This window comes from Nuphar pumila, chromosome 10 (assembly GCF_984573655.1).
Source record: "Nuphar pumila chromosome 10, dmNupPumi1.hap1.1, whole genome shotgun sequence".
In the NCBI taxonomy this organism is placed as follows: domain Eukaryota; kingdom Viridiplantae; phylum Streptophyta; class Magnoliopsida; order Nymphaeales; family Nymphaeaceae; genus Nuphar; species Nuphar pumila.
This window is the reverse complement of record NC_143258.1, coordinates 96,367,844-96,395,283: the sequence shown is the minus strand read 5'-3', so window position 1 is coordinate 96,395,283 and position 27,440 is coordinate 96,367,844. Positions and strand designations below refer to the sequence as shown.

Below are 27,440 nucleotides of genomic sequence, written 5' to 3'. Positions count from 1 at the left end.
GATCAGATTTTGCTGACTATTAAAAACTCAATCATGTCATCATCATCATCATCTCACTGTTGAGGCAACGACTTTTAATAACCAATGAATTTTCAGCCCCTTGGTCACTTAAATGACCTATGCAGAAAAGAACAGGAAAAGTGATGCCTATAGTTGACAAAGAGTTCAGGTTCATGGGCATATTGGTTCTCACGGTGGAGGACCATTTTGTCCACCTCAATTATGTCTGATATGAAAAAAGAAGGGATTTAAGGGGTTTTAATTATCAATATATAGGGAAAAGTAATAAATTATCTTGAAATTGCTTTATGGATCCAAGATTGGACTTTTTCACATTCCGACAAAACCTTACCTGCCTCACCAAGCATCTTGAGAATTGTAGTTCTGTCATTACTCACCTCTCTCTCTCTCTAAGAAGAAAAACTGAGTCTCCCCTTTCAGGCCATGGAGCCACCGGAAAACGTCCCCCAAGAACCAGATGGGCTCCAAGCAGCACAGAGCTTCATCTTGAGGTGGGACTCATCATCCTCAGATGAAGCAAGGGACAGAATGATCTTCGACGGTGGCGACAGGCATGAGGCCGACCGATATCTCTCGGCGGTGGATCTGATCTGCAACTCCATGCAAACGGCCTCCATCACTGAGAGCCGTGACCCCATCCGGCTCGCGATGGCGAGGCTGGAGGATGAGTTCAGAAATATACTCATCTCTCACAGCTCGCTGCCCGAGCCTGATACTTTGTATCTTTCTTCATACTCGTACCAAGAAGATCAAGAGGAAGGCAAAGAAGGGGAAGAAGAAGAAGAAGAAAAAGAAACAACAACAATTTCAGCAAGCAAAAGAAACGGACTGACCAAGATATCATCTTCCGATATCCTACGCGAGATAGACCTGATCCCAGCTGAAGCAATCGATGACCTCTGCAATATTGCGGCCCGGATGGTCGCGGCAGGCTACACGCGCGAGTGCATCCAGGCCTACAGCAGCATCCGCAAGCCGATCCTGGACTCGACGTTCGGCCGCCTAGGCATCGAACGGCTCAGCATCGGCGACGTCCAGCGCCTTGACTGGCCGACCGTCGAGTCCCTCGTCAACCGCTGGATTCGCGCCTCCCGTGTCTGCATCCGTGTCCTCTTCGCTGGCGAGCGGCACCTCTGTGACCTCATCTTTCCGCTCGGCAGCGGCGCCGGTGATGCCTGCTTCGCCGAGGCAGCTCGCAGTGCCGCCGGTCGCCTCTTCGGCTTCGCAGACGCTATCAGCATCAGCCGCCGGACCCCGGAGAAGCTCTTCAAGATCCTCGACCTCCATGATGCAGTCTCCGAGCTCCTCCCAGACATCGAGACCGTGTTCCAGCCGAAACCCACTGAGTCCATACGAATCCAAGCAGGCGAGATCCAGACCCGGCTGGGCGAGGCCGCACGCGGGATGCTAACCGAGTTCGAGAACGCGATCCAGCGCGAGACCTCCAAAGTGCCGGTGCCCGGCGGGACCATCCACCCGCTCACACGGTACGTCATGAACTACATCAGCCTGATCTGCGACTATGCGCAGACGCTGACGAAGCTCATCAATCAACGGCCCCGGCTCGACCCGAACTCCGAAGCCGAACCTCCCGATCCCCACTTGACAAGTGGGGATGGGGAGGATGGGGAAGGGGAGACCTCACCACTGGCCTCCCATCTAGTATTTATTGCAACCATACTACAAGCCAACCTAGAGAACAAGGCCAAGCTTTACAAGGACCCCTCCCTAGCCCACCTCTTCATGATGAACAACCTGCACTACATAGTGCAAAAAGTAAAGGGCTCACCTGAGCTGCGCCAGATGATAGGAGATGCACGGCTCAGGAGGCACACAGGAAGGGTCAGGCAGCACGCAACAGGGTACCAGAGAGCAACCTGGTTGACCATACTGGGCTGGCTCAGGGATGAGGGGATCCATGTTGGGGGTGGGTTCTCAAGTGGGGTGTCCAAGTCTGCACTCAAGGAGAGGTTCAAAGGGTTCAACGCCGCGTTCGACGACACTCACCGTTCCCAGGCCGGCTGGCAGGTGCCTGATGCCCAGCTCAGGGAGGAGCTGAGGATCAGTATTGCAGAGAAGCTGCTGCCAGCGTACAGGGGATTCTTGGGCAGGTTCAGGCACCACTTGGAGGGTGGGAGGCACTCAGATGTCTACATCAAGTACTCTGTGGAAGACCTGGAGGCTGCACTGGAGGACTTCTTTGAAGGGTCCCCTGGTTCTGGGCTCAACAGGAGGAAGTCTCAAGGGTAGGAGGGTTAGCTGATGGGTGTGGTCCAGGGCAGTGGCTTTTAGGGGAGTCAATGGTCATGCCATGTCGGTTAAGTTTGACTGTAGGGAAAAGTGGGTTGGGTTTGTTTTGGAGATTTGAAGTGTTGGAGATTGGATCTATGGGTGTAGTAAGCCTTTGGGGTTTGGGGAAGCGGGTGATGGGATTTTGGGTATAGTATAGGATGGTAGGGTAGAAAGGAGTTAGGTCATGTTTTCGGGTTTTAGGGTATTACTAGGGCAATTGGGGATTGGATATAGGTCAGATTTAGTTAACTGTATTTTAAGTTGTGTTTGTTTGATTGGTGTTTGGGTCTGGGGGAGGTTCCAGTAAGGTTTAGTGTTTTAGATTGTAGGTAAGGTGGTGAATAGATGAGATTAAGGGGTTGGGGTATGTGCTTGTTTGGATGTTTTTTTAAGCACGGTGGGAATGGGGATTTGGGTCAGATCTCAGTTGTTGAAGTGGGTCATAGTCCAGATAAGGTTTTGTGTTTGCATGGTTGGAGCTGAGCTGTGGGTCAGATTCAGGCAAAGGTTAATGAGATGTGGGTCTGGCAATAGGACTTATATACATAAAATTTTCAGTTGTTTTCATTGGTATATATCATGATATGAGAATAGTGGTGGATTGATTGTTTGATTCTTTTTTTTGTTTTGCAATAATAAAGAAAAGTTGTGGTGATTTTTTCAAGGTTTTTCTTTCAATCATTTCGAGGATGTTTTTTTGTTATGAATGTTGAATCGTTGAATGGCATTGGTGGTGTAGCCGTGTGAGGATGTCAATTGGATCGGGTTCGATTTGAATATCCAACGTGTTGGTTATCATTCAGATTAAAACAGTCCAAATCCAATAACCTAATGGGTTGGATTCGGATTTACATTCTCACATCCAAAACGGACTACAACTAACATCTAAGCACTAAACACGCTTAAAAGTGTATCGTGTTCCATTAGTATCCGTTTTAAATCCAATTACACAAGATCTGATTATGTCAGATTCGGGTTATTAGTACATCCAAACCAAATCCCACCCATTTACATCCCCTGACTAGGGGTGTCAACCGGTTGGGATTTTTTCGGACCCCGGTGAAACCAGACTTGGACCAGATTTTTGGGTATGGTATCAGATCCGGACCCGGGTCTAATCAGGTCTAGTATAAGAGAAACCATACCTGGACCCGATAAGAACTACATGAACCAGACATGGACCATATTCGGTAAAATAATATTTTTTATCATTTTTACATTGAAAATTTGCATGTCCTAATCGAAACTCGGGTTGGGCTTGGGTCTGGTATAAATTTTCACAAACTATACCCGGGTTCATGTATTAATCGAATCTTTGGGTCCAGACCCGGGTCCTAATCGTGTCTTCTTATTTGTCATCATACCCAGACCCTATAAGGTTTGGTCTGGGTTGGGTCCGGGTAAGCCCGGCACTTTGACAGCCCTTGACTGCAGCAAAACCAGGCCGGTTCTAAGGGACACCAGACCCAGACACAGTATGGGAACGGGTTGTTTCCAAACTTCCAGTTGGGTTTGAGATGGCCATGAATACAAATAAAGAGAGAGAGAGAGAGAGAGAGAGAGAGAGAGAGAGAGAGAGAGAGAGAGAGAGAGAGAGAGAGAGAGAACAGTTCAGGTACTGATAGGATCTAAACAGGTCCACCACAATAAACATATCCAGATCAACTTAGAACCAGAGGTACGTATTGAACCAATTGGACGCTACGCGATGAGTCTAATGGACCAGGTGTAATAGGACCATGTTATTCCTATCCTGAGAAATAGGCTGAGCAGGTGAATAATCGTCCAGACAATACCTTAGGGTTGGATCTCATCTGAGTCCTGTGGATCAGGCTTAGGCATATCCAATTCCAGATGGAGATGTGACTGCTAATTGGATCCGGTCCAGATTCAGGGTCTATGAAGGATTTCCAGGATGAAAGTTTCGCAATTTTTGGCTCTTCCTGATCGGATCTGACTCCCCTATGTATATAGTTATTCTGGATCTGAAGTCATCCTTACGAAGCTGCACTCAAGATGGATTAGTCCAAAATGGACCTAAAAGGATTGAGCCAATTGACCAGTTTGGGCATGTATGTAAGAAATAGTTTGCATAGGAGCATACCTTGGGGTGTCACTTGGTTGGATCTTGACTTATATTGGACCAGATTTGACCCAACAAAGCCAGGTATGAACCAAGGCTCTTATTGAATCAGTCAGGTAGGATCCCCATTTGGATCAAAACCTCGTTCAAGTATCTTAATTTATTCAATTTGCATATGACCTGAGACATGGAAAATCATTGAATTTATATGTGACACAGGGAGAATCAGGAATTTTCTCTATAACGCTCAATCTGGATATAGTAAATGGGTCAAACTCGGGTTGAATATAGTCAGATGTAAGATAATTCCTATATTGAATCCAAATACGATTTGACTTTTAAAAATATATCTTAATAGATGAGACATATGCATATAATCGGATCAGTTCTTGTCAAGTCTTAAGTCGGGCTCGGATTTGGATTCAGACTCAGATGCAAGTGTGCTACAACCAAATCCTATTCCAATTAGCATCTAGATCCGGTTTTGGTTACCGAATTCAACTAAACCAACTCAGATTGGATCAGTTCTCTAAACCGAATCTAAATCATTTACATCCCTATCTACATGGTGAATAGAATGAATTGCGCCCATATTTGTAAGGGTCCCACATTCTCTGACCCATATCCATCAGTATGGTCAAGCTACACAGTCAAGTAAAATCATCCCAGGTCAATTTGAATATGGATCGGTATGGCACACTTAAAGAACTCATAATTACAGGTCCTTTTGATTAGTTTGAAACTATAAATGTGTTTATTACAGTTTATACATTAGAAAACATGCTTAGAATCAAAGTTTTAGTGCAATATGGACTGTGATCATTAGATTCTTTTAAAAACCTGCTTTAACACAAAATAAAAAATCATCTGATGGATGTTATCAACTAAATAAACCATAGAGATGATTTTCGATGAGCTTAATTTACAAAAAGTGTCATAAATTACCAAAAGTTTCACAAGTTAATATGGTCCATACGGGTCCATATTCAAGTGGCTTGGGACAGACCAATAAACAAATAATTATATATTAACTCGAATGGTTTCTTCCTACTATCCATATTGTATGGTTAGGGATGACAATGGACCGGGTGGGGGTGGGGGTGGGGGCAGGGGACAAGATCTCCACCCCGCCCCTTCTCAAAATCCTGCCCTCCATCCCTGCACGGGTTTTGATTTTAACCTCCATCGCCGTTTCATGTCCTCCATCCCCAATCCAAACGGGCCAAGATGGGGCGGGGCCCGTTTCCTCTTGGTCCACTGCCATTTCTAAAGAAGGATCGGGGACGGGGCAGGGCAGAGCAAGGCGGGGATGGGGCAGGGCAAGTAAAAGCGTAAGTCTATCCCCGCACAGGTTTTGATTTTAACCTCCATCCCCAGTCCAAACGGGGAGGCGGGACTGGGCCTCATTTTCCCTCGGTCTACTACCATCCCTATCATAGTCTGCACCAAGTTGTAATGTTTCAGGCCTTGTTTTGCAAATCAGACCCCACAAATGTGTTCAGCATAATGCATTTGTTAGGAATCAACTGTTGTATCATGTTTTTCAATGAAAATATATAATTTTATAAGCCTTGAAATTTATAGAAATTAAGTGTCATTGATTTTTGAAGCCTTGCAAAAAACTTCCTCACATGTCATAATCTAATGATCCAAAGGCCAATTGTAGAACAAAAACTGAAAAAATAAAAAATTTGATAAAATTAACAAATGGATGAATCAAATTCTAGAAAAGATACTCGAGAGGCTATTGTCATTCACGATGCAAAATTAAGGAAGATAATATGCCTTAAGCATGTGCATTAGGGAAAAAAACAATTATGTAAAATCTTGTAACAATCATAAATATAAAACAAACAACATACACGTCAAGGAGTTGAAAGTCTTTAGTGCAGATGTGCATACGGATCAATGGAAAATCTGGAATATGTAAACCAGCAAAATATGTAAACTAGTATAAACCGAGATTTTCATAGGGGTTTTTGCAAATCTAACCCGGCGGATGCATTCAGCGTGCTCCATTTGCTTGTAATCGACTATTGGATCATCATAATCGGATCAAGAAATGTGATTTTGTATACTTGAATATTTATGAAAATTCTAAGCCATTAATTTTCATGCCTTAAAAGATCCTTCTATACATCTTAATAAGATGATTTAAAAATTCATTTCTACAAAACTAAGCATCAAGATCACATCGGTACGGTAAAATTTTAGAAAAATATAAAAAAAAATTTGACTCTAAGAGCAGGAAGGAAAGTCAGGCAACTTGATGTGAACACTCTTCCTAAATGGCAACTTGAAGGAAGAAGTGATCATGGTTCAGGATTTGAAAATCTATTGTAAGACCCATAATTGTTTGGTAAAAGTTCTGAAAAAATTCATGAGGCATTTCAAGTGTAAATAGCATCTGAATTCGGAATATGAATCGAATCAATTTGTACGAATCAGTTATACTTAAGATATTCGTATCTTCGCAAATATATGCTCAAACTATTAGGGAGTCATAACTTCTTCCCTAAATAAAATCAAAGAGATTTGTATGAGCCAAACTTCTTAGTTACGTCAATATGAACAGAATGGCGTACTAAAAAAAATTTCAGAAAAAAAATCGCCCAAAACCCAAAATTTTTGTGGGACCCACAAAAATATTGGTGGGACCCACAAAAATATTTCTCAGAAAATATATTGTGGGACCCACAAAATATCCCATGAGAATATCTCATGCGGGCCCCACCTCAAAAGGAACCTCCTATCTTTATTCGGAAAGCTAGGGGCAAAATGGAAAAAAGATAACTTAGAAGCTAAGTTTTCTTGGCTATAAATAGCCTTGCCTCCTCTCTCTCTTCTCATAAAAAACTCCCCCCCCCCCCCCTCTCCTTCTCTCTCCTGAACCTCCCCTACCTAGCCCACTTGGTCTGAGCCTGCCTGACTTAGCCTGAGTCTGTCAGACCTGGTCTGCACCCACTTGATCTAATCCATACCCACTTGACTTAGCTTGAACCTAGTTGGGTTTAGTCAAAGTTAAAGTCCTTTTTTGTCCCAAAATCTGGTTTGGTTCACTTGACCCAGACCCAGCTTACTTGGACTAAGACTGAACTTGCTTGACCGAGTTGCCTTGGACCGAACCCAGTTTGATTTAAACCACTTAGGCTTAGCAGCTTGACCTACTCTTTCACTTTCTCAACTAGGTCGAACTTATTTCACCCAGTCTGACTTCTCGAAGGAAAGATCGAACCTTGTTCGAAGCAGTCGGAGCCTTCTGAAGTCGTTTCTTCCCTGATTTGAAGTAAGTTCGCTTCGTTGATTCATCTCTCTCAAGTATTTACTTATTTATATATGGCGTATACCTTCTGAAGTAGTATCTGACTCTAGTCCTTGGTTGAGTCCTCTAGAACACTTCGGTGTTCACGCGCTCGCCTTATGACTATCGTCAGATATATATGTTTGAATACGCAGTATATGCGTTCTTAAAAATGGTATCTCACTCTAGTTCTTGGTTGAGCCCTCTAGAACACTTCGGTGTTCATGCGCTCGTCTTGTGACTATCGTTGGATATTAATTCTCGTGTATATTGTATTTTGTTTTGTCGTCGCATAATATAATGTCAAGGCTCCTGCTTTCTGCAATTTACATTATGCACTTAAATTACGCATTTTGTATTACCATCGCATCGAACGATGCCCAAGCTCCTACTTTCTGCAATTATATATGTAAGATATTGTATTCGGTTTCACCCCCGAATAATATGTATATGCACTCTTTACATCGCTGTTATATAAAGCACATGTTTCTGCTTATACTACATATAATGCTCATAAATGAGACTTCAAATGGAGATCAACTCTAAATCACCGATGTGATTTTATTGTCACTCCTCGATCAAGATTCTGCTTGACGAATGAAGCCTCTATTGAAAAGGCTTCGCTTTTATGCAAAATTATTTTTTCGTAAAGACGTAAGTCACTTATGCATGTCCTAGATATGACTGAAGGTTTTATCGAACCTCGATGGATACAAAGTACGCACAATGGTGTGCATTCATTCTCGAGTTAAAGCTTAGTGATTTCTCTGTCAAAGAGAAAAAGTGTTGCAGAAAATTCTGAAGAAGTTCAACTAAGCCTGAAAAGAGCGTAGCATGTTACTCCATCATACAGAGGAGGTGTTGCTCATATTCCGTCAAGTACTTTCTATAATGTAGAAAGGTTCGACTCACTCTTGTCGTCGAAGCAAAGGAAGTGTTGTCGAAATAGTTGGCAAGAAAGTTACCAAAATCAGTTGAATGGCACGAGGATCCCCCTATTGTTGGAACACTACCAGAATGACTCATTTTCATGTTTGTCTGTAAGGACACTTTACTCGTAAGGGTCGCAGAGCTAGAGTAGTTGTCGCACCTTGACTAGGTCAACTGCTCATTGCGATGATTCGCGCTGAGCAGTCGATCCATTGAGATCATGTCATATGCTTGCTCATTGAGATACTGATACACAACTAAACTCGTAAGGGTCGTCGTGTTTGAGTACATTGTCCACCCGAAAGAAGTGAGATGTTCGTATGGCCGCAGATGCCGAGAGCAGAGTCAAGCATGCATATGAATAAGACTTAAAGTCTGAATAAACCCCGTGGTCAAAGATCATGTTAGGAAGGACTACTGAATGGGGTTGGGAACATATGTCCTCAATGCGGGAGGCACTGACTACCCGAGCGGCATGCGCATATCTGATAAGTAATTGTAAGATCGACAGACCCCTTTAAGACTATCGCTCACCATGGCAGACAGTGATGGTACAGCCCGAGTGACATGTATTTGATTATGAACCTGATAGAGTTCAATGAGACCTCAATCACTCAAGAGGTTTGAGGTCATGGTTATCCTTAAATTATCTAAGGATTGAACCCAACTACTATAGTAGAGGATGCATCCGAACCGACTTAGTAAAGTTCTTCTGGTACGAGCTTACCGCCATATCATGGATAGGATCAACAGGCCTCTCGAGTATCTAAAATACATGAAATAATCAACCCCTAGAGCGTCACATTGATGCCTGAACAAAAATTCTCCTGCGTATCAGGGGGTGAAAGGAATAATATCGAAACAATACATTAGCTCTAGGTTCAGCGATGTATAAATGTATGAGTGAATGAACGTTGTTGTGTTAAGTCCTGCATAACCTTAAGCAAGGTGTCATGGTCGATATACTACTAGATCGATAGAGCAAAGACCCGTGTTGTATTTGCACGACCAAGCGAAGCTCGAGTAGCTTGCATTTAGGTTCGTAGGATACGGATGTGCTAAGTATGAAGACTTGAGCTTTGACATCCCAATAGAGGCCCTGGAGAGGCTTACGCTAAGTCGTGGCGACTTGAGCGTGATATTCAAATCACAGCTCTGAAGAGGCTCACGATAAGTCATGAAAACTTGAGCAAAGTGTTCAACCCATAGCCCTGAGGAGGCTCTTGCGATATATGCTAAGTCATGGAGACTTGAACGTCGTTATTATGAACTATGATCCTGAGTGGTCAATGCATTTACTTGAGTTGAATGGATGTATGATTGCTTGCTTATCAGACCATCAGTAGTTCTGACCCCGTTTAATGGGAATTTTAGGTGTTGAATCTGCGTTGCGATATGTGGAGCAAGGCGGCATCGAGTTTTAGGGTTTCTATAGACAGAGTTGTACCGCTTTATTTATTAAAACTAAGTATTGCTTTTTCAAGCAGTGATGTTTGTAATAAACAAGTAGTTTTGATAAATGAAACACCTCGGTGGTCAAAGAGATTGGCCACATACCTGTGACTTACTTGGAGTTTTCTAAAATTGACAACTCATTATCATCTAATTTCGCTGCTAAAAGCTTTTCTAAGTTTCGCTGCAAAGAAAAAAATAAGAAATTCATGAAAATTTTAACTTAGCTTTGTTTTAAAAATCTGAGGCGTTACAGAATTGATATCAGAGCAAGTGTATGAGAAACATGATTCAAGATTCGTCATGTTTGCGATATCGCACTGTAAGTATGATTTTATACTCTCTGACCGGGTAAACCCTTGTCAAACTATAGATGACTTCTACAACAAGGAGAATCATGTCGAACGAGGAGTCTCGTACACATAGGTTCCTACTAGAGACACTCAATAAACTTGTGTCTGCCATTCGTGAAACAAGGCAGAAACCAACCTCGCCTCACAATGAGAACAACAAGAGAACATTCTCAGGTGGCCAGGAATCACGACCATATTTTTATAAGAGGGATTTTTAAGTAGGAAACTTTGCTTCACCGACCGAGCGGCCATCACAGATGGTAGAAGTCAATCAGTCTTATCAATAATCCAATTTTCATTGCTCAAGGTGTAGTTCAGATCACCTCGAAGGGGTTTGTCCTCGCGATACAACAAATTGCCTATATTGCGGCAAACCAGGGCATCGTATAAGAGAATATCGCAAGAAGGCCTTAGATCTTTAACAGAAAACATGGGATCTAGAGGATCCTCTCAACAAACACAACAACAACAACTGTCACTACCTAGGGCAAAGCAGAAACCTGTGTCAGGTCGTGTCTATGTGGTGTCAATCGAACAACTCACGAATAATGACCATATCAAGAAATTTGAATACCTTGATAGATAGAGTTGTGTTGGGTAAAAACAATCGGAAGACAAGATCCAATGAATGCTCGAGACAAGAGGATCATGACCTTGTGTACGGTCATCTGGATCGATATGTATTCTTGTTCTCTAAAGTAATTTTAGATTTGTCAAATCGAATTTTAAGTACTTATGCCCAAATTGGTGGTTATAGATCCTATGAATGAGAAATTTAATTTGCGTAATTAGAACGCTAAAAGTCAATAAAATAAACCATCAAGGAATTATTCCCAGGAAGAGTCTTGTAAGGTTTTACATATTTAAAATCAGACAGTCTAGTCAGGGCGAGCCTATGAGGATGTACAGCTCTACGTGAGTGTACATGTTCTAAAACCAGTAGCTTGGCTAGTATGATTTTGTGAGGGTGTACTGATCCAATATCAGGTAAGTCTGACAAAGACAAACATGTGAGAAAGTACGTTTCCAAGATCAGGTAATCTAACAATGGACTTGATCTGATATGGTTAAACCTTGTGAAAATGATCTGGGTGTATTAAATAGTTACACCGAATGGCTATGAGTAATAGCCAGTTAGAAGAGCATCGATTCAACAAAAGTTGTCATTGTTGCAGCATAATTTGAACTCAGATATGAGAAACATACCCTCATTGATCATAGATTATGATATAAGGTTATGATTGTAATGAATACGATGCTGAACTAAGTGAATAACACTATGAATCTAATATACGAGAAAAATATTCTGAGTTCTTCACGCAGTACTCTTAACTGAATTTCGTGGACGAAGGGGGTAATGATGTAAGACCTATAATTTTTCAGCAAAAATTTTGAATAAATTCATGAGGCATTTCAAGTGAAAATAGCATCTAAATTTGGAATATGAATCGAATCGATTTGTATGAACTAGTTATACTTAGGATATTTGTATCTTCGCAAATATATGCTCAAACCGTCAGGGAGTCATAACTTCTTCTTTAAATAAAATCAAGAGATTTGTATGAGCCAACTTTCTTAGTTATGTCAATACAAAGATAATGGCGTACTCAAAAAAATTTTGGAAAAAAATTGCCAAAAGCCCAAAATTTTTGTGAGACCCACAGAAATGTTGGTGGGATCTACAAAAATATTTCTCATAAAATATCTTGTGAAACCCACAAAATATCCTATGAAAATATCTCATGTGGGCCCTACCTCAAAAGGAACCTCCTATCTTTATTCGGAAAGCTAGGGGCAAAATGAGAAAAATATAACTTAGAAGCTAAGTTTTCTTAGCTATAAATAACCTTGCCTCCTCTCTCTCTTCTCATAAAAAATGTCCCCCCCCCCTCTCCTTCTCTCTCCTAAACCTCCCCTACCTAGCCCACTTGGTCTGAGTCTGCCTGACCTAGCCTAAGCCTGCTTGACCTTGTCTGAACCCACCTGACCTGGTCCAAACCCACTTGACTTGGCTTGAACCTAGTTGGGTTTAGTCAAAGTCAAAATTCTTTTTTGTTCCAAAACCTGGTTTGGTTCACTTGACCCAGATCCAGCCTACTTGGGCTAAGACTGAACCTGCTTGACCCAGTTAACTTGGACCAAGCCCAGTTTGGTTCAAACCACTTAGGTTTAGCAGTTTGACCTGCTCTTCCTCTTTCTCAACTAGGTCGAACTCATCTGACCCAGTCTGACCTTTCGAAGGAAAGATAGAACCTTGTTTGAAGTAGTCGGAGCCTTCTGAAGTTGTTTCTTCCCTGATTTAAAGTAAGTTCGCTTTGTTGATTCATCTCTCTCAAGTATTTACTTGTTTATATATGGTGTATACCTTCTGAAGTAGTATCTGACCCTAGTCCTTGGTTGAGTCCTCTAGGACACTTTGGTGTTTACGCGCTCGCCTTGTGACTATCGTCGGATATATATATTTGAATACGCAGTATATGCGTTCTTAAAAATGGTATCTCGCCCTAGTCCTTGATTGAGCCCTCTAAGATACTTCAGTGTTCACGCGCTCATCTTGCGACTATCGTTGGATATTGATTCTCGTGTATATTGTATTTTGTCTTGTCATCGTGTTATATAATGTCAAGGCTTCTGCTTTCTGCAGTTTACATTATGCACTTAAATTGCGCATTTTATCTTATTGTCACATCGAACGATGCTCAAGCTCATACTTTCTGCACCTATATATGTAAGATATTTTATTCGGTTTTACCCCCCGAACAATATGTATATGCACTCCTTTACGTCGTTGCCATATAAAGCACAAGCTTTTGCTTATACTACATATAGTGCGCATAAATAAGCGTTCAAATGAAGATCAACTCCAAATCGCCAATGTGATTTCATTGTCGCTCCTCGATCAAGATTTTGTTTGACGAATGAAGACCATATTGAAAAGGCTTTGCCTTTGCGCAAAATTGCTTTTTCATAAAGATCTAAGTCACTTACGCATGGCCTAGATATGGCCCAAGGTTCTATCAAACCTTGATGGATGCAAAGTACGTACAACAGTGCGCATCCATTCCTGAGTTAAAGCGTAGCGATTTTCTCGTCAAAGAGGAGAAGTGTTGTAGGAATTCTGAAAAGATGTCCATCGAGATTAAAAGAAACGCATGCTTCCTCAGTTAAAGAGAGGGAGTGCTGCAAAAAATTTTGAAGAAGCTCAACTAAGCCCGAAAAGAGAGTAGCATGTTACTCCATCATACATAGGAAATGTTGCTCATATTCCGTCAAGTACTTTCTACAATGTAGAAAGGTTCAACTCACTCCTGCCGTCAAAGCAGGGGATGTACTGTCGAAATGATTGCAAGAGAGTTGCCAAAATCAGTTGAATGGCACGAGGATGCCCTATTGTTGGAACGCTGCCAGAATTATTCGTTTTCATGTTCGCCTGTAAGGGCACTTTAATCGTAAGGGTCGTAAAGCAAGAGTAGTTGTCGTGCTTTGACTAGGTTAACTGCTCGTTGTGATGATTCACGCTGAGCAGTCGAACCATTAAGATCATGTCATATGTAGCTCATTGAGATACTGATACACAACTAAACTCGTAAGGGTCGTTGTGTCAGAGTATGTTGTCCACCCAAAAGAGGTGAGATGCTCGTGATGGTCGTAGATGCGGAGAGCAGAGTCAAGCATACATATGAATAAGAATTAAAGTCTGAATGAACCCCGTGGTCAAAGATCATGTTAAGGGGAATTACTGAATGGAGTCGGGTACATATATCCTCAGTACGGGAGGCACTGGCTGCTCGAGCGGCATACGCATATCCGATAAGTAATCATAAGACCGGCAGACCCCTTCAGAACTATCACTTACCATGGCAGACGATGACGGTACAGTTCGAGTGACATGTATTTGATTATAAACCTAATAGAGTTCAATGAGATCCCAGTCACTCAAGGGGTTTGAGGTTGTGGTTATCCTTAAATTATCTAAGGATTGAACCCAACTACTATAGTAGAGGATGCATCTGAACTGGCCTAGTAGGGTTCTCTCGGTACGAGCTTACCGCCCTATCATGGATAGGGTCAACAAACCTCTGGGGTATCTAAAATGCATGGAATAATCAACCCCCAAAACATCGCGTTGATGCTTGGACAAAAATTCTCCCACGTACATGGGGGTGAAATGAATAATATCGAAACAATGCATTAGCTCTAGGTTCAACGATGTATGAATGTATGAGTGAATGAACGTTGTTGTGTCAAGTCCTACATAACCTTAAGCAATGTGTCATGATCGGTATACTACTGAACCGATAGAGCAAAGACCCATGTTGTATCTGCACGACCAAGCAAAGCTTGAGTAGCTTGCGTTTAGGTTCGTAGGATACAGATGTGCCAAGTATGAAGACTTGAGCTTTGACATCCCAATTGAGGCCCTGGAGAGGCTTATGTTAAGTCATGGAAACTTAAGCGCGATATTCAAATCACAGCCCTGAAGAGGCTCACGCTAAGTCATGAAAACTTGAGCGAATTGTTCAACTCATAGCTCTGAGGACGCTCTTGCGATATACTTTAAGTCGTGGAGACTTGAGCGTCGTTATTGCGAATTGTGACCCTGAGTGGTCATTGCATTTACTTGATTTGAATGGATGTATAATTATTTTCTTATCAAACCATCAGTGGTTCTGACACTGTTTAATGGGGATTTCAGGTGTTGAACCTGCGTTGCGATATGCGGAGCAAGGCGGCATCGAGTTTCAGGGTTTCTCTTGGTAGGGTTGTATTGTTTTCTTTATTAAAACTAAATATTGTTTTTCCAAGCATTGATGTTTGTAATAAACAAGTAGTTTTGATAAATGGAACACCTCGTGGTCAAGGAGAGCTTGACCACATACCTGTGGCTTACTTGGAGTTTTCTAAAATTGATGACTCATTATCGTCTGATTTCGTTGCTAAAAGCTTTTCTAAGTTCCGCTGCAAAAAAAAAAAAAAAGAAAATCATGAAAATTTTAACTTTGTTTTGTTTTGAAAATTCGAGGTGTTACATCTACAGTTTTTCAATTATGTATGCAAATTAAAAAAGGCTCTATATGGTTTAAAACAGGCGCCTCGTGCATGGTTTAAGTGCTCAGTAATGCATTGGTTCATCATAGTATCATGGGTTCTAAGACTGATCCTTCCTTGTTTATATCTCATAAAGATAAAATGCAGATCTATATTTTGGTACGTGTTAATTGCAACTCTTACATCAACAATTTGGTTTTTTTTATTGGAAAACAATTTGCTCTTAAGGATCTTGGCAAGTTACATTACTTTTTTGGTATAGAAGCATGTTACGCTCAGGCAGGGTTTGTTCTTTCACAGAGAAAGTACATCTTGGACCTCCTCTAACATGCTTGACGTTAAGCCAATCTCCACACCAAGGTCTGCGTCGAGTAAACTTTCCACCACGAGTGAAACTGAATTTGAAAATCCTACTCTCTATTATAGTATAGTTGGAGCACTCAAATGTCTCACGATTAACCAAGCCTGATATTTCCTTCAGCGTGACTAAAATATTCATTAACCGTCCAACTACTGAGCACTGGACAAAATTAAGTCAAACGTATCTTGAGATATCTAAAAATTCTCCATTCAATACGGCCACCTGTTTAGGCTCTCCAAATCGCAAGATATTTTTGTTATTCATATGCAAATTAAGCTGGATGCTCGGATGCTCGTCAATCTACTTCTGACTATGCTCTGTACCTTAGACTGAATCTGGTATCTTGGAGTTCTGGAAAACAACATATTTTATCTTGCTCCAGGCCAAATAAAGAGCTCTAGCCAATGCTTTTTGCATAAGTCACCTAGTTACTTTTTACTTCAAAAACATGGAATATCATTACCCTCTCCTCCAACCATTTGCTGTGACAATGTCAGCACCATCTATCTGCTCACCCCACAGTTCATAATTGAAGCAAGCACATCGAAATCGATGTCAGCTTCGTTTGGAAAAAGGTGGCCAAAGGACAAGTACGTGTTCAAAATTTGTCCTCCTGCGATCAAATTGTAAATCTTCTTAGCAAACCGTTGCCAATGACTCAATTTAAGTTCTTCAGGAACAAGCTCAACTTGAACTCTTCCCCCCGGATGTTGAGCTTGCAAGGGAATGTTAGAGATAAAGATAAAGAGAAGAAGGTGCAACACTCTATTAACATTGTGCAAAACTCAATTAGCATGCAGGACTCTAACGTTATCACTTCCCATGTGAACCACCTCTCTATCCACACAATTATCGTTGATCCGATCAACGTTAATTGTGTACAACAACAAGACTTTAATCAAGGTTCCATGACAAGCTTGTGTCCCCGGTCAAGGAAATGAGTGTGAGAAATATGAAAGATTCTCAAAGATAAAAAATCATATAATTCAAGAAGTTTATCCATGTAAAGGAGTCCTCGTGAGACAAAACTTAGAAGAGTTCAATTATAGTGTGAATACTTGTAATCAAGGAGGAGTTTATCTCTCAAAAAACGTATTCCTAGGAGAGGGATTCCACTCCACAATCTTGTACTCTTATATATATATATATATATATATAGGTCCTTTCACCTATTCATGCATGAGTAAAAGAGTGAGAGGCCATCATCAGTGGAAGTAGATCCCATTGATCGAACCACGTTAAATAGCGTGTGCTTGTGTCTTTGTAGTTTGGTAAGTATGGTGCTCTTCACAATGAACTCTAACAATTATAACCATGTTGAATAGATACCAGGGAGGGTTGGGTAAAAAACAACTTCACTTATAAGTTTCAATTCATTGATTTCATATGAACACCTCAACCAAAGACTATATTTATATACGTTACATTAAACTAATTGTGTTTAACATTAGATAAATTCAATCTTGGTAAAATAACTAAAATACTTTTAAAAAGTAGCATTTTAAAAAAAAATATAGTTACCTTTTTAGGTCAAAAAAATAAATTTGATTCATTCATAAAGTTACTTTTTTTAAAAAGTGTTTGCCTTTTTCAATTTACTTCAAGTTTAAAAGACCTACAATGATAAAAAAAAGTAGCCATTTGTTTTCAAAAAAGTATCATTCTTTTAAGGGTATTTTAGTTATTTTTATAAAATTAAATCTATTTGATGTTAAACACTAGTTTAATGTTATAGAGAAATGGGTGTGTGTTGAACCCATTCGATGCTAAAGCATGCTGACCGTCCATCATGGGCGTTGATGGACGGTCAATTAATACAAAAAAAATTGCATAAAAAACCCTTTAGCAACGCACTAAAGACCTTTTTCAAAAATGTGCCCCGCTTTTATCTGGGCACTAAAAGTGCCAATAAAAGTCTTTTTGCCCAAAATTTGCATTTTTCATGCAATTTTTGCATTTTTTGTACGTTGTTCATCCATCAATGAGCGTGATGGACGGACGATTAAGGCATTTTAGCTCTGATTTATCACCAATGTGGTTTAGCACGGACCCATTACTCACATTATCAGAGTATATATATGAAAACTGGAGTATGTTTACCAATCAAATATGTTTGCTGGTATGAAATGAGAATTTCACAAGTTTTTTTATAAATCTAACTCTCTAGATGCATTCGCCAAGGTCCATTTGCTAGCAATCAACTATTGGATCTATCATAAATTGATCAAGAAATATAATTTTTTATGCTTAAATATTTATGAAAATTCTAAACAGTTGATTTTCAACCCTTAAAAGATCCGTTTTATACATTGCAATTGGATGATCCAAAAGTGTTTATATAAAACCAAGCGTCTACATCACATCCATACGGTAAAAAAAATTTAAAAATGTAAAAAAGACCTATAAAAATCCAGGTTCATAACAGTAAGGATATTTGGTTGACAAACATATATTAATGAGTCATTGGAAATATGAGAACTAATTTGTGAACCATAATTTTTTATGCCATCTACAAGATAGGTTTCATAAGAATGCACTCTTGAATCATCCAATTTTGATGCTTAAATGAGTTTTTCTAAGGCTTTAAAATCAATGGCTCATATTCTTAATAAATATTCAAGCATTCAAAAATCATATTTTTTCATCAAAAATACATAGATCCAATGATTGATTCCTAGCAAATTCAACAGGACAATCACATCCACATGGTTCTATTTGCAAAAAAAGTGTTGGAAATGCCCATATTTTCAGTTCTTATATATATATATATATATATATATATATATATATATATATAATGTGGTAGCTGCTAACCACCGGGACAACTAAACTTTCAAGGGTTCTCCCAAAGTTAGTACATATGCGTTGGCAGGATCGATTTAACACTTGGATCATGTTTTTTGGATGACATGATTTCTTAAGCCTTGAATATTTAGAAAAATCTTAGACCATCCATTTTTTAAACCTTACAAAACCTACCTTCATATCGGAATAAGATGATCCAAGAGTCTTCTGTAAAATCAAGCGTGTAGAACACATGGTCAGATTTAAGAAAAACATGAAAAATTCCTTCGAAGGCCCGGTTAACATGATGGTTAACTAGAAAAGTAGTTAGCAGCTATATATAACCATAAAAAAGTGGTTAGCAGCTATATATAGAGAGAGAGAGATCATTCAAAAAATGTTTTTCCATGTGCTTTCGAAATTCTTTTTATTATAATGCAAGAATCTTTTCTAAAAACATTTCATATGTACAACTGAGGCACCGAACTCCACGTAATCCTCCTTAGTGATCCACATCTGAGAAACAAACAGCAACATACATGTCAGCACGAGAGAGAGACAAAGAGTTGAATCATGCACAGTGCATGATTTTTTTTTTGATAGAACAAACTCAAAAAAAACATGCACAGTGACCACAATAACTCAGAATATGAATGATTTGGTGAGAATTGGACCCGGTCCAGGCACGGGTTATAATGTCAGGCCCCTAATCTATAGACGTGATATTATCTGTTTTGGCTGCTCCACTGGGGGCCCTGTTAAAATTTAACTATAGATTCCTTCAAGTGGGTCTTTATCAAGATGTGATCAGCCCATGTGTTTGGATCTGAGTTCAACAGGGCATGACCCACGTTGGACTTTATGAAATTCTTCCATTATGTACATGCAAATGGGTTGGATAAGGAGCAAGTAACCTTTTACATCTTGTCCAAGAGTTCCCAAGTTCATACATGCCACAGAAGGCATCATGGGGATTGAGCATCCAAAAGGTCAGAAAATGAAACAATGGTTTGTACCCAGTTAAGAACCCTCACTGGATCCAGGTCTAAGTGGGCCTAGGACCTGTCCCATCCCAACCAGATGCCTCCTGGTTTAGACCAGGTAGCTGATACACGGTTAGATCCAATAGATCTGGCACACTAACAGTTAGGGTGGGCAGGCGGCGCTTTATGGACCACAACCAGTCAAATAGAGACCGCAAAAGGGCTGGACCAGGCCATGCCTCAAAATCCCTGCCCAAGCTCAGCCCAAATGGTCCAGACTGCCCGTGGCCTATCAGCCTTTCAATGAAATAAATGTGGGCAGGGAGCTGACCGATTCATTCCTTAAAATGGATCAGCCGTCAGGCTGGTCAAGTCCAGTTTGTCAAGGAGCAGGCTGGGCCAAGCATCAAATACCCAACCCAAGTCCAGTCCAAATCATACTGGCTGAACTGATGCAATGCCCATTTCCACTAGCTGCCTAATATTCTCAATTGATCACAAATTTGAATGCTCAGGATTGAATCATGTTTGGTAAGTCCCACTGGACAATGCTATCTTTGAATCTTAATCAATAAGACAGAAATATGTCATGGATGAACGGTGGTGATGCACTACTAAAAAGGAGATACCACATACCTGTTGGAAACTGCTGAGGGAAGCCAGGATTGAGCCACCAATCCAAACACTGTACTGCCTGTCTGGAGGGGCAACCACCCTTATTCTCATGGTTGGTGGAGCCATTTCCTTGATCTCCTTAGCAAGCCTATTGGCCAACCCAGGTAGCATGGTGGTCCCACCACTCAACACAACGTTTGCATACATCTCCCTCCTCAGGTCAATGTCACACTTCCTTATGGACCTAGATACAGCTTCATGCAACCCACATGACTCCATGCCAATCCAACTAGGCTCGAACAGGATCTCAGTGCAGCTGAACCGACTCGAGCCCAATGTTATGACCTGACCATCCGGCAACTCGTACAGGCACGAGCTCTCTCCAGATGAAGCCATCTCCTGCTTAAAGTCAAATGCCACATAGGCTAGCTTTTCCTTTATGTCACGAACGATCTCTTTCTCTGCTGATGTGGAGAACACGTGGCCATCTTCCATTAGCGACTTTTCGAGGGTGCCAGTGAGATCCTTGCCGGCGAGGTCAACCCTATAGATGGCATGTGGGAGGGCATACCCTTCATAGATGGGAACCACGTGAGTCACACCTTCTCCTGAGTCCATCACAATCCCTGTGTGGGCATATAGTCTTAGAGAAGTGTCATTTTGCAGCTATGGTTGCATAACATTAGACTACATGAAGTTGGTCATGGTCATGCATAGGAGCACTAGAGCATGTTTCACATGAACTCAAGCATAGTATGAGCCTATGTGAATGGAACTAGTGACCAAAGATTCTGTCCTAACTAATGAGAAGCATCCTTAGGGTCCAACAGATGAATTTCTGCACTTATACTAAATGCACATGATGATTTTTCCTTAATTTGTTTAGAGAAAATTGAAAAATAGTAACAGCAACAGTCAATCTAAGACAACAAAATTGAAGAGACAACCTGATGTTGGATTCTTATCAAGGTGTCTGCTTGATGACTGAAGTATTCAGACATCAAACAGACCTGGATCTGTATACATCAGTCTGAGAGTTCCTGCAAGGTAAGGTTATAGTTTTCTCATACTAAATTTATCTGATTCAAGTACAAATATTGACAAGCTCTGAGCTATTATATGTGAAACGCAGATTTTCAGAAAGGCTAAATCTGAAAAGACTGGTGCTAAAGTTTTGAATGTGAATCAAATATGATCAAACTCAGATAATTAGGTTGAACTCAGTCACAGATAGATCCAAACTGAATCTAGCCCCTTTTAACTCCCTATGCTTGAGTTCGTGCATCCATATGTAAGGTCTCTGATTGATAGCCAAGTTAAAGTTATTTGTGACTCAGCCAAAGTCTCAATCAACTAGAGTCAGGACAGCTTGTGAAGCTTCAGCAAGCACCTGAACAGTATTGAAGAGCATAGCTGAATCTGCACAGATGTTTATTCTAGTTTCATTTGGCATGGCTCAAGTCCATGCAGACTTGGGTTATAAAGCACTACCCATGGTTGAACCACATGAAAACACAAGCAGACAACTTCAACCATGTCAAACCCTTGAGTTAGGGCCTGCAGATAGGTTGAACCTTGAGAAGGTTGGTTTTTGAAGTCACGCCTACATCTCACTAGACCAACATTGAGATGGGCTTGGGACAAACTGACCAAGTCATTGCAAAATATAGCAAAACCATAATCTAGACAACCCAAGTCTTAAGTCAATAAGTAATGTATTGGCATGGACCAAGTAGAGCACAAAGTGCATCTAGCTCGACTCTAGTCCTATATTTCAAACCAAGGTGAGGAGGCCCAAACCAGTTGTGCGCCCACTAGCATAGAGAGCTAAGACTGCCTGGACTGCTACATAGCTTGCCGGGACATTGAATTTCTCGAACATGATCTCGATCAACTTCTCACGATTAGCCTTTGGATTTAGGGGGGCTTCCGTCATGAGAACTGGTTGCTCTTCTGCACGTGCCGACAGCTCCTTTTCATATGTGTGCTGCCACATACACTCCATGCCTTCCCAGTCTCTAACTATGCCATGCTCTATTGGATACTTTAGCAAGAGGACACCTCTCTTGGCTTGAGCCTCCTCACCTACATAGACATCCTTCATGTTTGCGATGCTGGCATTCATGCTCCTGTTCTTTCGCCGTCCGATCACACTAGGAAAGATGACACAAGGTGCATCATCACCAGCAAATCCTGCCTAGCATTGAATCATGAAAAGAGGTCTTTAGGATCAAGGCAACATGGTTCATCTATGTTTTGAAGGCTTAGTGTTAAGCAGTTCAGTAACTCGTCTCTAGGACACCAAATGAGTAAACTTGGATATAAGAGAGAAGATCAGGTAAAACCCTGCTTTTGCAGGTTACTGTGAAACCAATATACAGGACAATCATATGCTCTGCAGTAGAAGCTACTGCCCACTTTGGATGCCAAACAGGGATCGTTTCATGTTCGGTGTAGTGGATTCACGGAAACTCTTAAATACAGGTTTTACACAATCAGCCCACTTAATAAGGGTGTTTTTGGATTTACAGAATGCAATGGAACTGGACTTGAATCAAACTGAATTCTCTTTGTCAGTTAGATTGTCGCATCTAATTGGCTAATTCCATTTGATTCTCAAAATGTACATGTAATTCAATTACTTGGAAATTGAATTCCTTATACTATCAAACTGGTTAACATAGGGAAGAAAAGGAAAAACCAAAGCTTTATATGGCTGTCAAAATGACTGATGCTGAAGAGGAGTCATTATAACCAAGACATGCATCTCAAACATATAGAAAAGAATATATAGGATGCAAATACAGAACCACCATCCAAGCAACTCCACTCAATTTTCAAGAATACGATTCTCGGAACAGATGAGACAATTTCCTTACATTGGAAATAGAAAACCTCTTTAAATGAACTTGGTTAGAAAAGGGGGTAAAAGGGAAGAAATTCAAGCATTTATGTAGCTGTGTCGTTTAGGATGACTGGTGCTGCAAGCAGAGTTACAATAACAAAGACATGCATCTCAAAGAAGGAAAAAGGTATACATAGGATGTTAACATAGACCAATTATCAGGCAGAAATCCATCTCAAAGATGAATGGTGTATGACATAAGTTCAACATTGTGATGTTCTGTGATCAACTAAATAACCAGCCCTCATCCATATTTGATACTGATGTCAGAAGAGACTGAGACATGTCCAGTATTACCAATATGAACTTTTTGTAGAGTTTATTAACTCTTCCCTGTATTGAAAATAATAATCAAAATCTAATGATTTTCCGATGCCATTACAAGCCTTCCTGGTATCCACTTATATATATTTTTTCTTTTTCCACATAATGCCTAGAACTATTACAAAACATGCCAAAAAATATGTCAAAGTGAAATTTCCTAACATTTTAGTTAGTTGGTATCCATAAATCTAAGAAAACCCACCACCATCAATCAAATGTAAAAGAAAAAAAGAAAAAACAAACTTATTTGATCATTACCTTTAGTGTGCCTGATCCATTGTCACAAACAATCGCTCGAATTTTGTCACCCTCATCCATCTTGATCAGATGAGCACTTTATCAGCCAATCTTGAGATGAAGATGTTGATGGTACCGGGGGATTCCTTTATTTTTGATATCAGGCAGTCTAAAAAATCTTGTGGTGATGATGTTGATGATTCTGATGATGAAATTGCAGAGAGAGAGATGTTATGGTATCCAAAGGAGAAAATGTTTTTCTTGGGTGCAAAGCTCTCTGCATCTCGGAGAACAAAAACCGAAAAAAGCAGCTTTACAGCTCCTCCCCATACGGCAACTCGGCAAGGCTTCCCACAGGGGCCAAGCCCAGGGAGGTGACCCCTACTTTATATGAGAAAAAGATTTCTTAAAAGTGCTACAGTTTCTTTTTTCTTTCGATTTTTTTAGGACATAATATGATTTATTGCTAATTTTTTTAAGAGCCATTTTCATGCAGCGGCGCTGGATGCTTAGCATGCAGCTCCATTACTGCTGACCAAGGTTGCCAATAAGAGAAATGCAAACGAGAAGCGGAAAACGCGATTTTCTAAAATTCATGTGAAACGGGAAACGGGATATATATATATATATATATATATATATATATATATATATATATATATTGTGTGGTTCAAAAGTGCAAATGTAACAATATGGATGAAAAATATTATAAGTTTACATAAATTTTACATTTTTACTGATATTATGTTAAATAGTATGAATTAATTTTTTTATAAAATATATGATTACATTGGTTATAATTAAAATAAGTAATTAAAATTTTGAATAACACATATATCTCAACTTTTCATTGAAAAAAATCTTATTCAAGAAAAACTTGTAGAAAAATAAGGAAACATGTTTCCAATTAAGAGAAATATGTTTATCATATAACGTAAGTAGGTTTCCCATATGATATGAAACGGACTTCTCACTCGATGGAAAACGGTTTCCCATGTTTTGCTAGAAGTTTTTCACAAGTTTAAAAAACACATGATTTTCAGTTTTAAAAATGTTTTCCTGGTAAACGAGTTTTCCACATATAAGTGGAGCTTCCGGTAACCCTGCTGCTAAGAACAATACACCTATCTCGAGAAATGTCAAGATTTTTAATGATAACATGGTAATAATTTTACCAGTATTCATCCGAATCGGCCCAAATTTGAATCTATAAGGGGGCTAACTAGGCCCTTATAGAATTAGAACATTCGTCCCCGATTTGAATAGGCCAATTCTGCCTAGCTTTTTTTATTTTTAATGAAATTTAAAAAATTAAAAATAAAATAAAATTGACTGCTTCGACTCGAATCGGTTTGAGTCTGAATCGATTTGAAAAATGATTCAAGTGTGAAACCAATATTGATAACATTGATGGTAATACCAAAGGGGGGCTCAGCTTGTCTGGTAGGAGCAGATGGTGCATGTCACCTTGTGATGGGACGTTGCAGGTTCAAAACCCAATGGAATGGTATAATTGTATAACTGGTAGAGTCTATCAAAAAAACTAAAACCAATTGATGGTAATAATGTTCAACCAATAGGTTACAACATGCTTGTCTTAGTAATTGACCAAGGAAAACGACAATTAGAGAAACTTTTTTTTTAGTCCATAAAATTTATCCATTTAATGATGACAATGGTAATAATGGTCATTAAGAGGTTAAAACATGCTTAAGTAATTGTCAAGGAAAGCAACAATTGGAGAAATTCACTCTAAGGCCTTCAAAAATTGACAATAAAAAGCACATCAAACTTTTTTATTGTTAAAAACATGTCAATTTTTTGTTCCGTGAATCAAAACCACACTTCTGTTAATTTAACTTGGGTTATCATTAATCCAAGTTGAGCCAACAGGACAAACTTACTGATTAACGTTTTGGAAATGATAAAACACATCTATCTTTTGGTAATTATAACACACATTCGGCGTGGAAACATAATTGGCAGAAATTAAAGAAAGGAGTAATAAGTCAGGAAAGCTCCTCGGAACAGAGGTAATCAGGATAACAGACTAGGAATTGGTAGACCCAACATATATCTCTGTTAATGAAGATCATGTTTTGAAATGTTAAGGTTTTGGGTAAGTTAGTTGAAGGGTTAACTGGAAGAGTGGATGGAGGGAGGATTCATCCAATTGAGTATGTTACCATGAAAAGCCCTTGTGCTATTTGTAAAGAAAAATGATAGATGGTTAAGGTTGTGCAATGATTATAGAATTCTCAAGCAGGCAACCATAAAAAATAAGTATCCATTACCTTAGATCAATCAACATCGAGAAGTGAAAGTGTTCTTCAAGATCGATCTCAGAACTCTGTATATCATAACTCAGAATAAAAGAAGATATATCAAAAACTGCGTTCAACACAAACCCACAAACACATTGCGAGAGTCTTCAAAAATCCTAGAAATTATGCGTTGTAAATAAGATATTTTTGGTAATTATTTAGCTAAATTTGCTAAGGGGGGATGATCATATCTTCAAAGGATCACGCCGAGATTGGAACCCATTAGGTGATTTTGCACACTGAGTTTTTGTAACTACCTGTAATCTAAGGGTCTGCCTAACCCAGTTTGCTTATCAAAAAAAAGAAATTTATAGCACACATTCGGGGTGAAACCACAAATTTTTTTTTTATAGAAGGGGACAACTGTGTGTGTGTGATGTTAATCGTTTTTTGTTCATGCACCAATTGAAACTTTCAACAATTCTAAGGCTACGTTGGGTTGCTTTGGGGTGTTGTGCAAATGAGATTCACTTTCTAAATCTCATGAGAATTAGAATCTCATGAGATCCAAACCAAAAGAATGTTAAAGAGGGTTGAGTGTTTCGATGCCAAATGAATTTTTTTGAAATGTTTATTAATGATGGTTCTACACTACCATAATCAACATTTATATTAACTCACAATCACTAATTAATTGAAGACAAGAAATGAGGCATTAAGATTTTCCATAATATGCCACAAATTGGAGCTATTGTAATTTTAGAACCATTAGACTTCAAATACCATCAATCTGAAGCGCTATACAGAACATTCTGTTTTTAGAAGCATTAAACAACAAATACAAGAATGGTTTATATAAGAAACACTGAATTGAATTCAAGTGGCTCAGAAATACTGATTTGAATTTCAGAAATTAGAACAGCAAGCAGCAAAAATCAAAGCTTTAAATTGGAATCTTCAGAAAATTTAAATGAGATGGGACTGCCTCTGCTGAAGACTGTATATATTATTAATCGTCGTTTGGTTTTCGGTTTTAGGTGGGGCCTGGACCCATAACTTATATGGGTCAAGGCTTACATGTATAAGTTTTTATTAAAAAAAAAACATATGAGGGGGCAGGGTCCCTTTTTTATATATACATGGAAAAACAACTCTCAAGATCAGATGTAGCCAGTGATGGTCTGCCGTGCTTACGGTCACTGTCCTGGCAGCATAAAACTCTATGGGCTTACCTTTGCCCCCAAAGGAGTCGAGTCGCCATGCTTCTGACACTCATGAGATTTGAACCTAAACCACCTTCCTAGCGGCCTCATCCCACTACACCAAACCCTTTGGGGGCGCGGGCCCAGGGCATCTGCCCACCCACTTTGGTTCGGACCCTGCACACATTTTCAAAGCCCAAGTTTTTTTTTTTTGTTAACCATGAGAAAGTTTGAGTTTGCTTTTAATAATATTAGAAACTTAGGTGTGTTGTTTATTATGGCCT

General features: G+C 39.8%; 2 protein-coding genes across 2 annotated transcripts; one reads left to right on the top strand and one right to left on the bottom strand.

The window, feature by feature from the left end:
- The first annotated feature begins 379 nt into the window (after positions 1–379).
- LOC149827473 (exocyst complex component EXO70A1-like) lies at positions 380–2,991 on the top strand. Its single transcript, XM_090020328.1, has one exon. The coding sequence runs from the start codon at positions 445–447 to the stop codon at positions 2,269–2,271; it is 1,827 nt and encodes a 608-aa protein (XP_089876454.1). The 5' UTR covers positions 380–444; the 3' UTR covers positions 2,272–2,991.
- A 16,046-nt stretch (positions 2,992–19,037) lies between these two features.
- LOC149827472 (actin-like) lies at positions 19,038–24,029 on the bottom strand. Its single transcript, XM_090020327.1, has 4 exons — positions 23,712–24,029; positions 22,025–22,421; positions 20,246–20,850; positions 19,038–19,142 (listed from the first exon to the last, which is right to left on the bottom strand). The coding sequence occupies exons 1-4, from the start codon at positions 23,769–23,771 to the stop codon at positions 19,077–19,079; spliced, it is 1,128 nt and encodes a 375-aa protein (XP_089876453.1). The 5' UTR covers positions 23,772–24,029; the 3' UTR covers positions 19,038–19,076.
- Between the last annotated feature and the right edge of the window lie 3,411 nt (positions 24,030–27,440).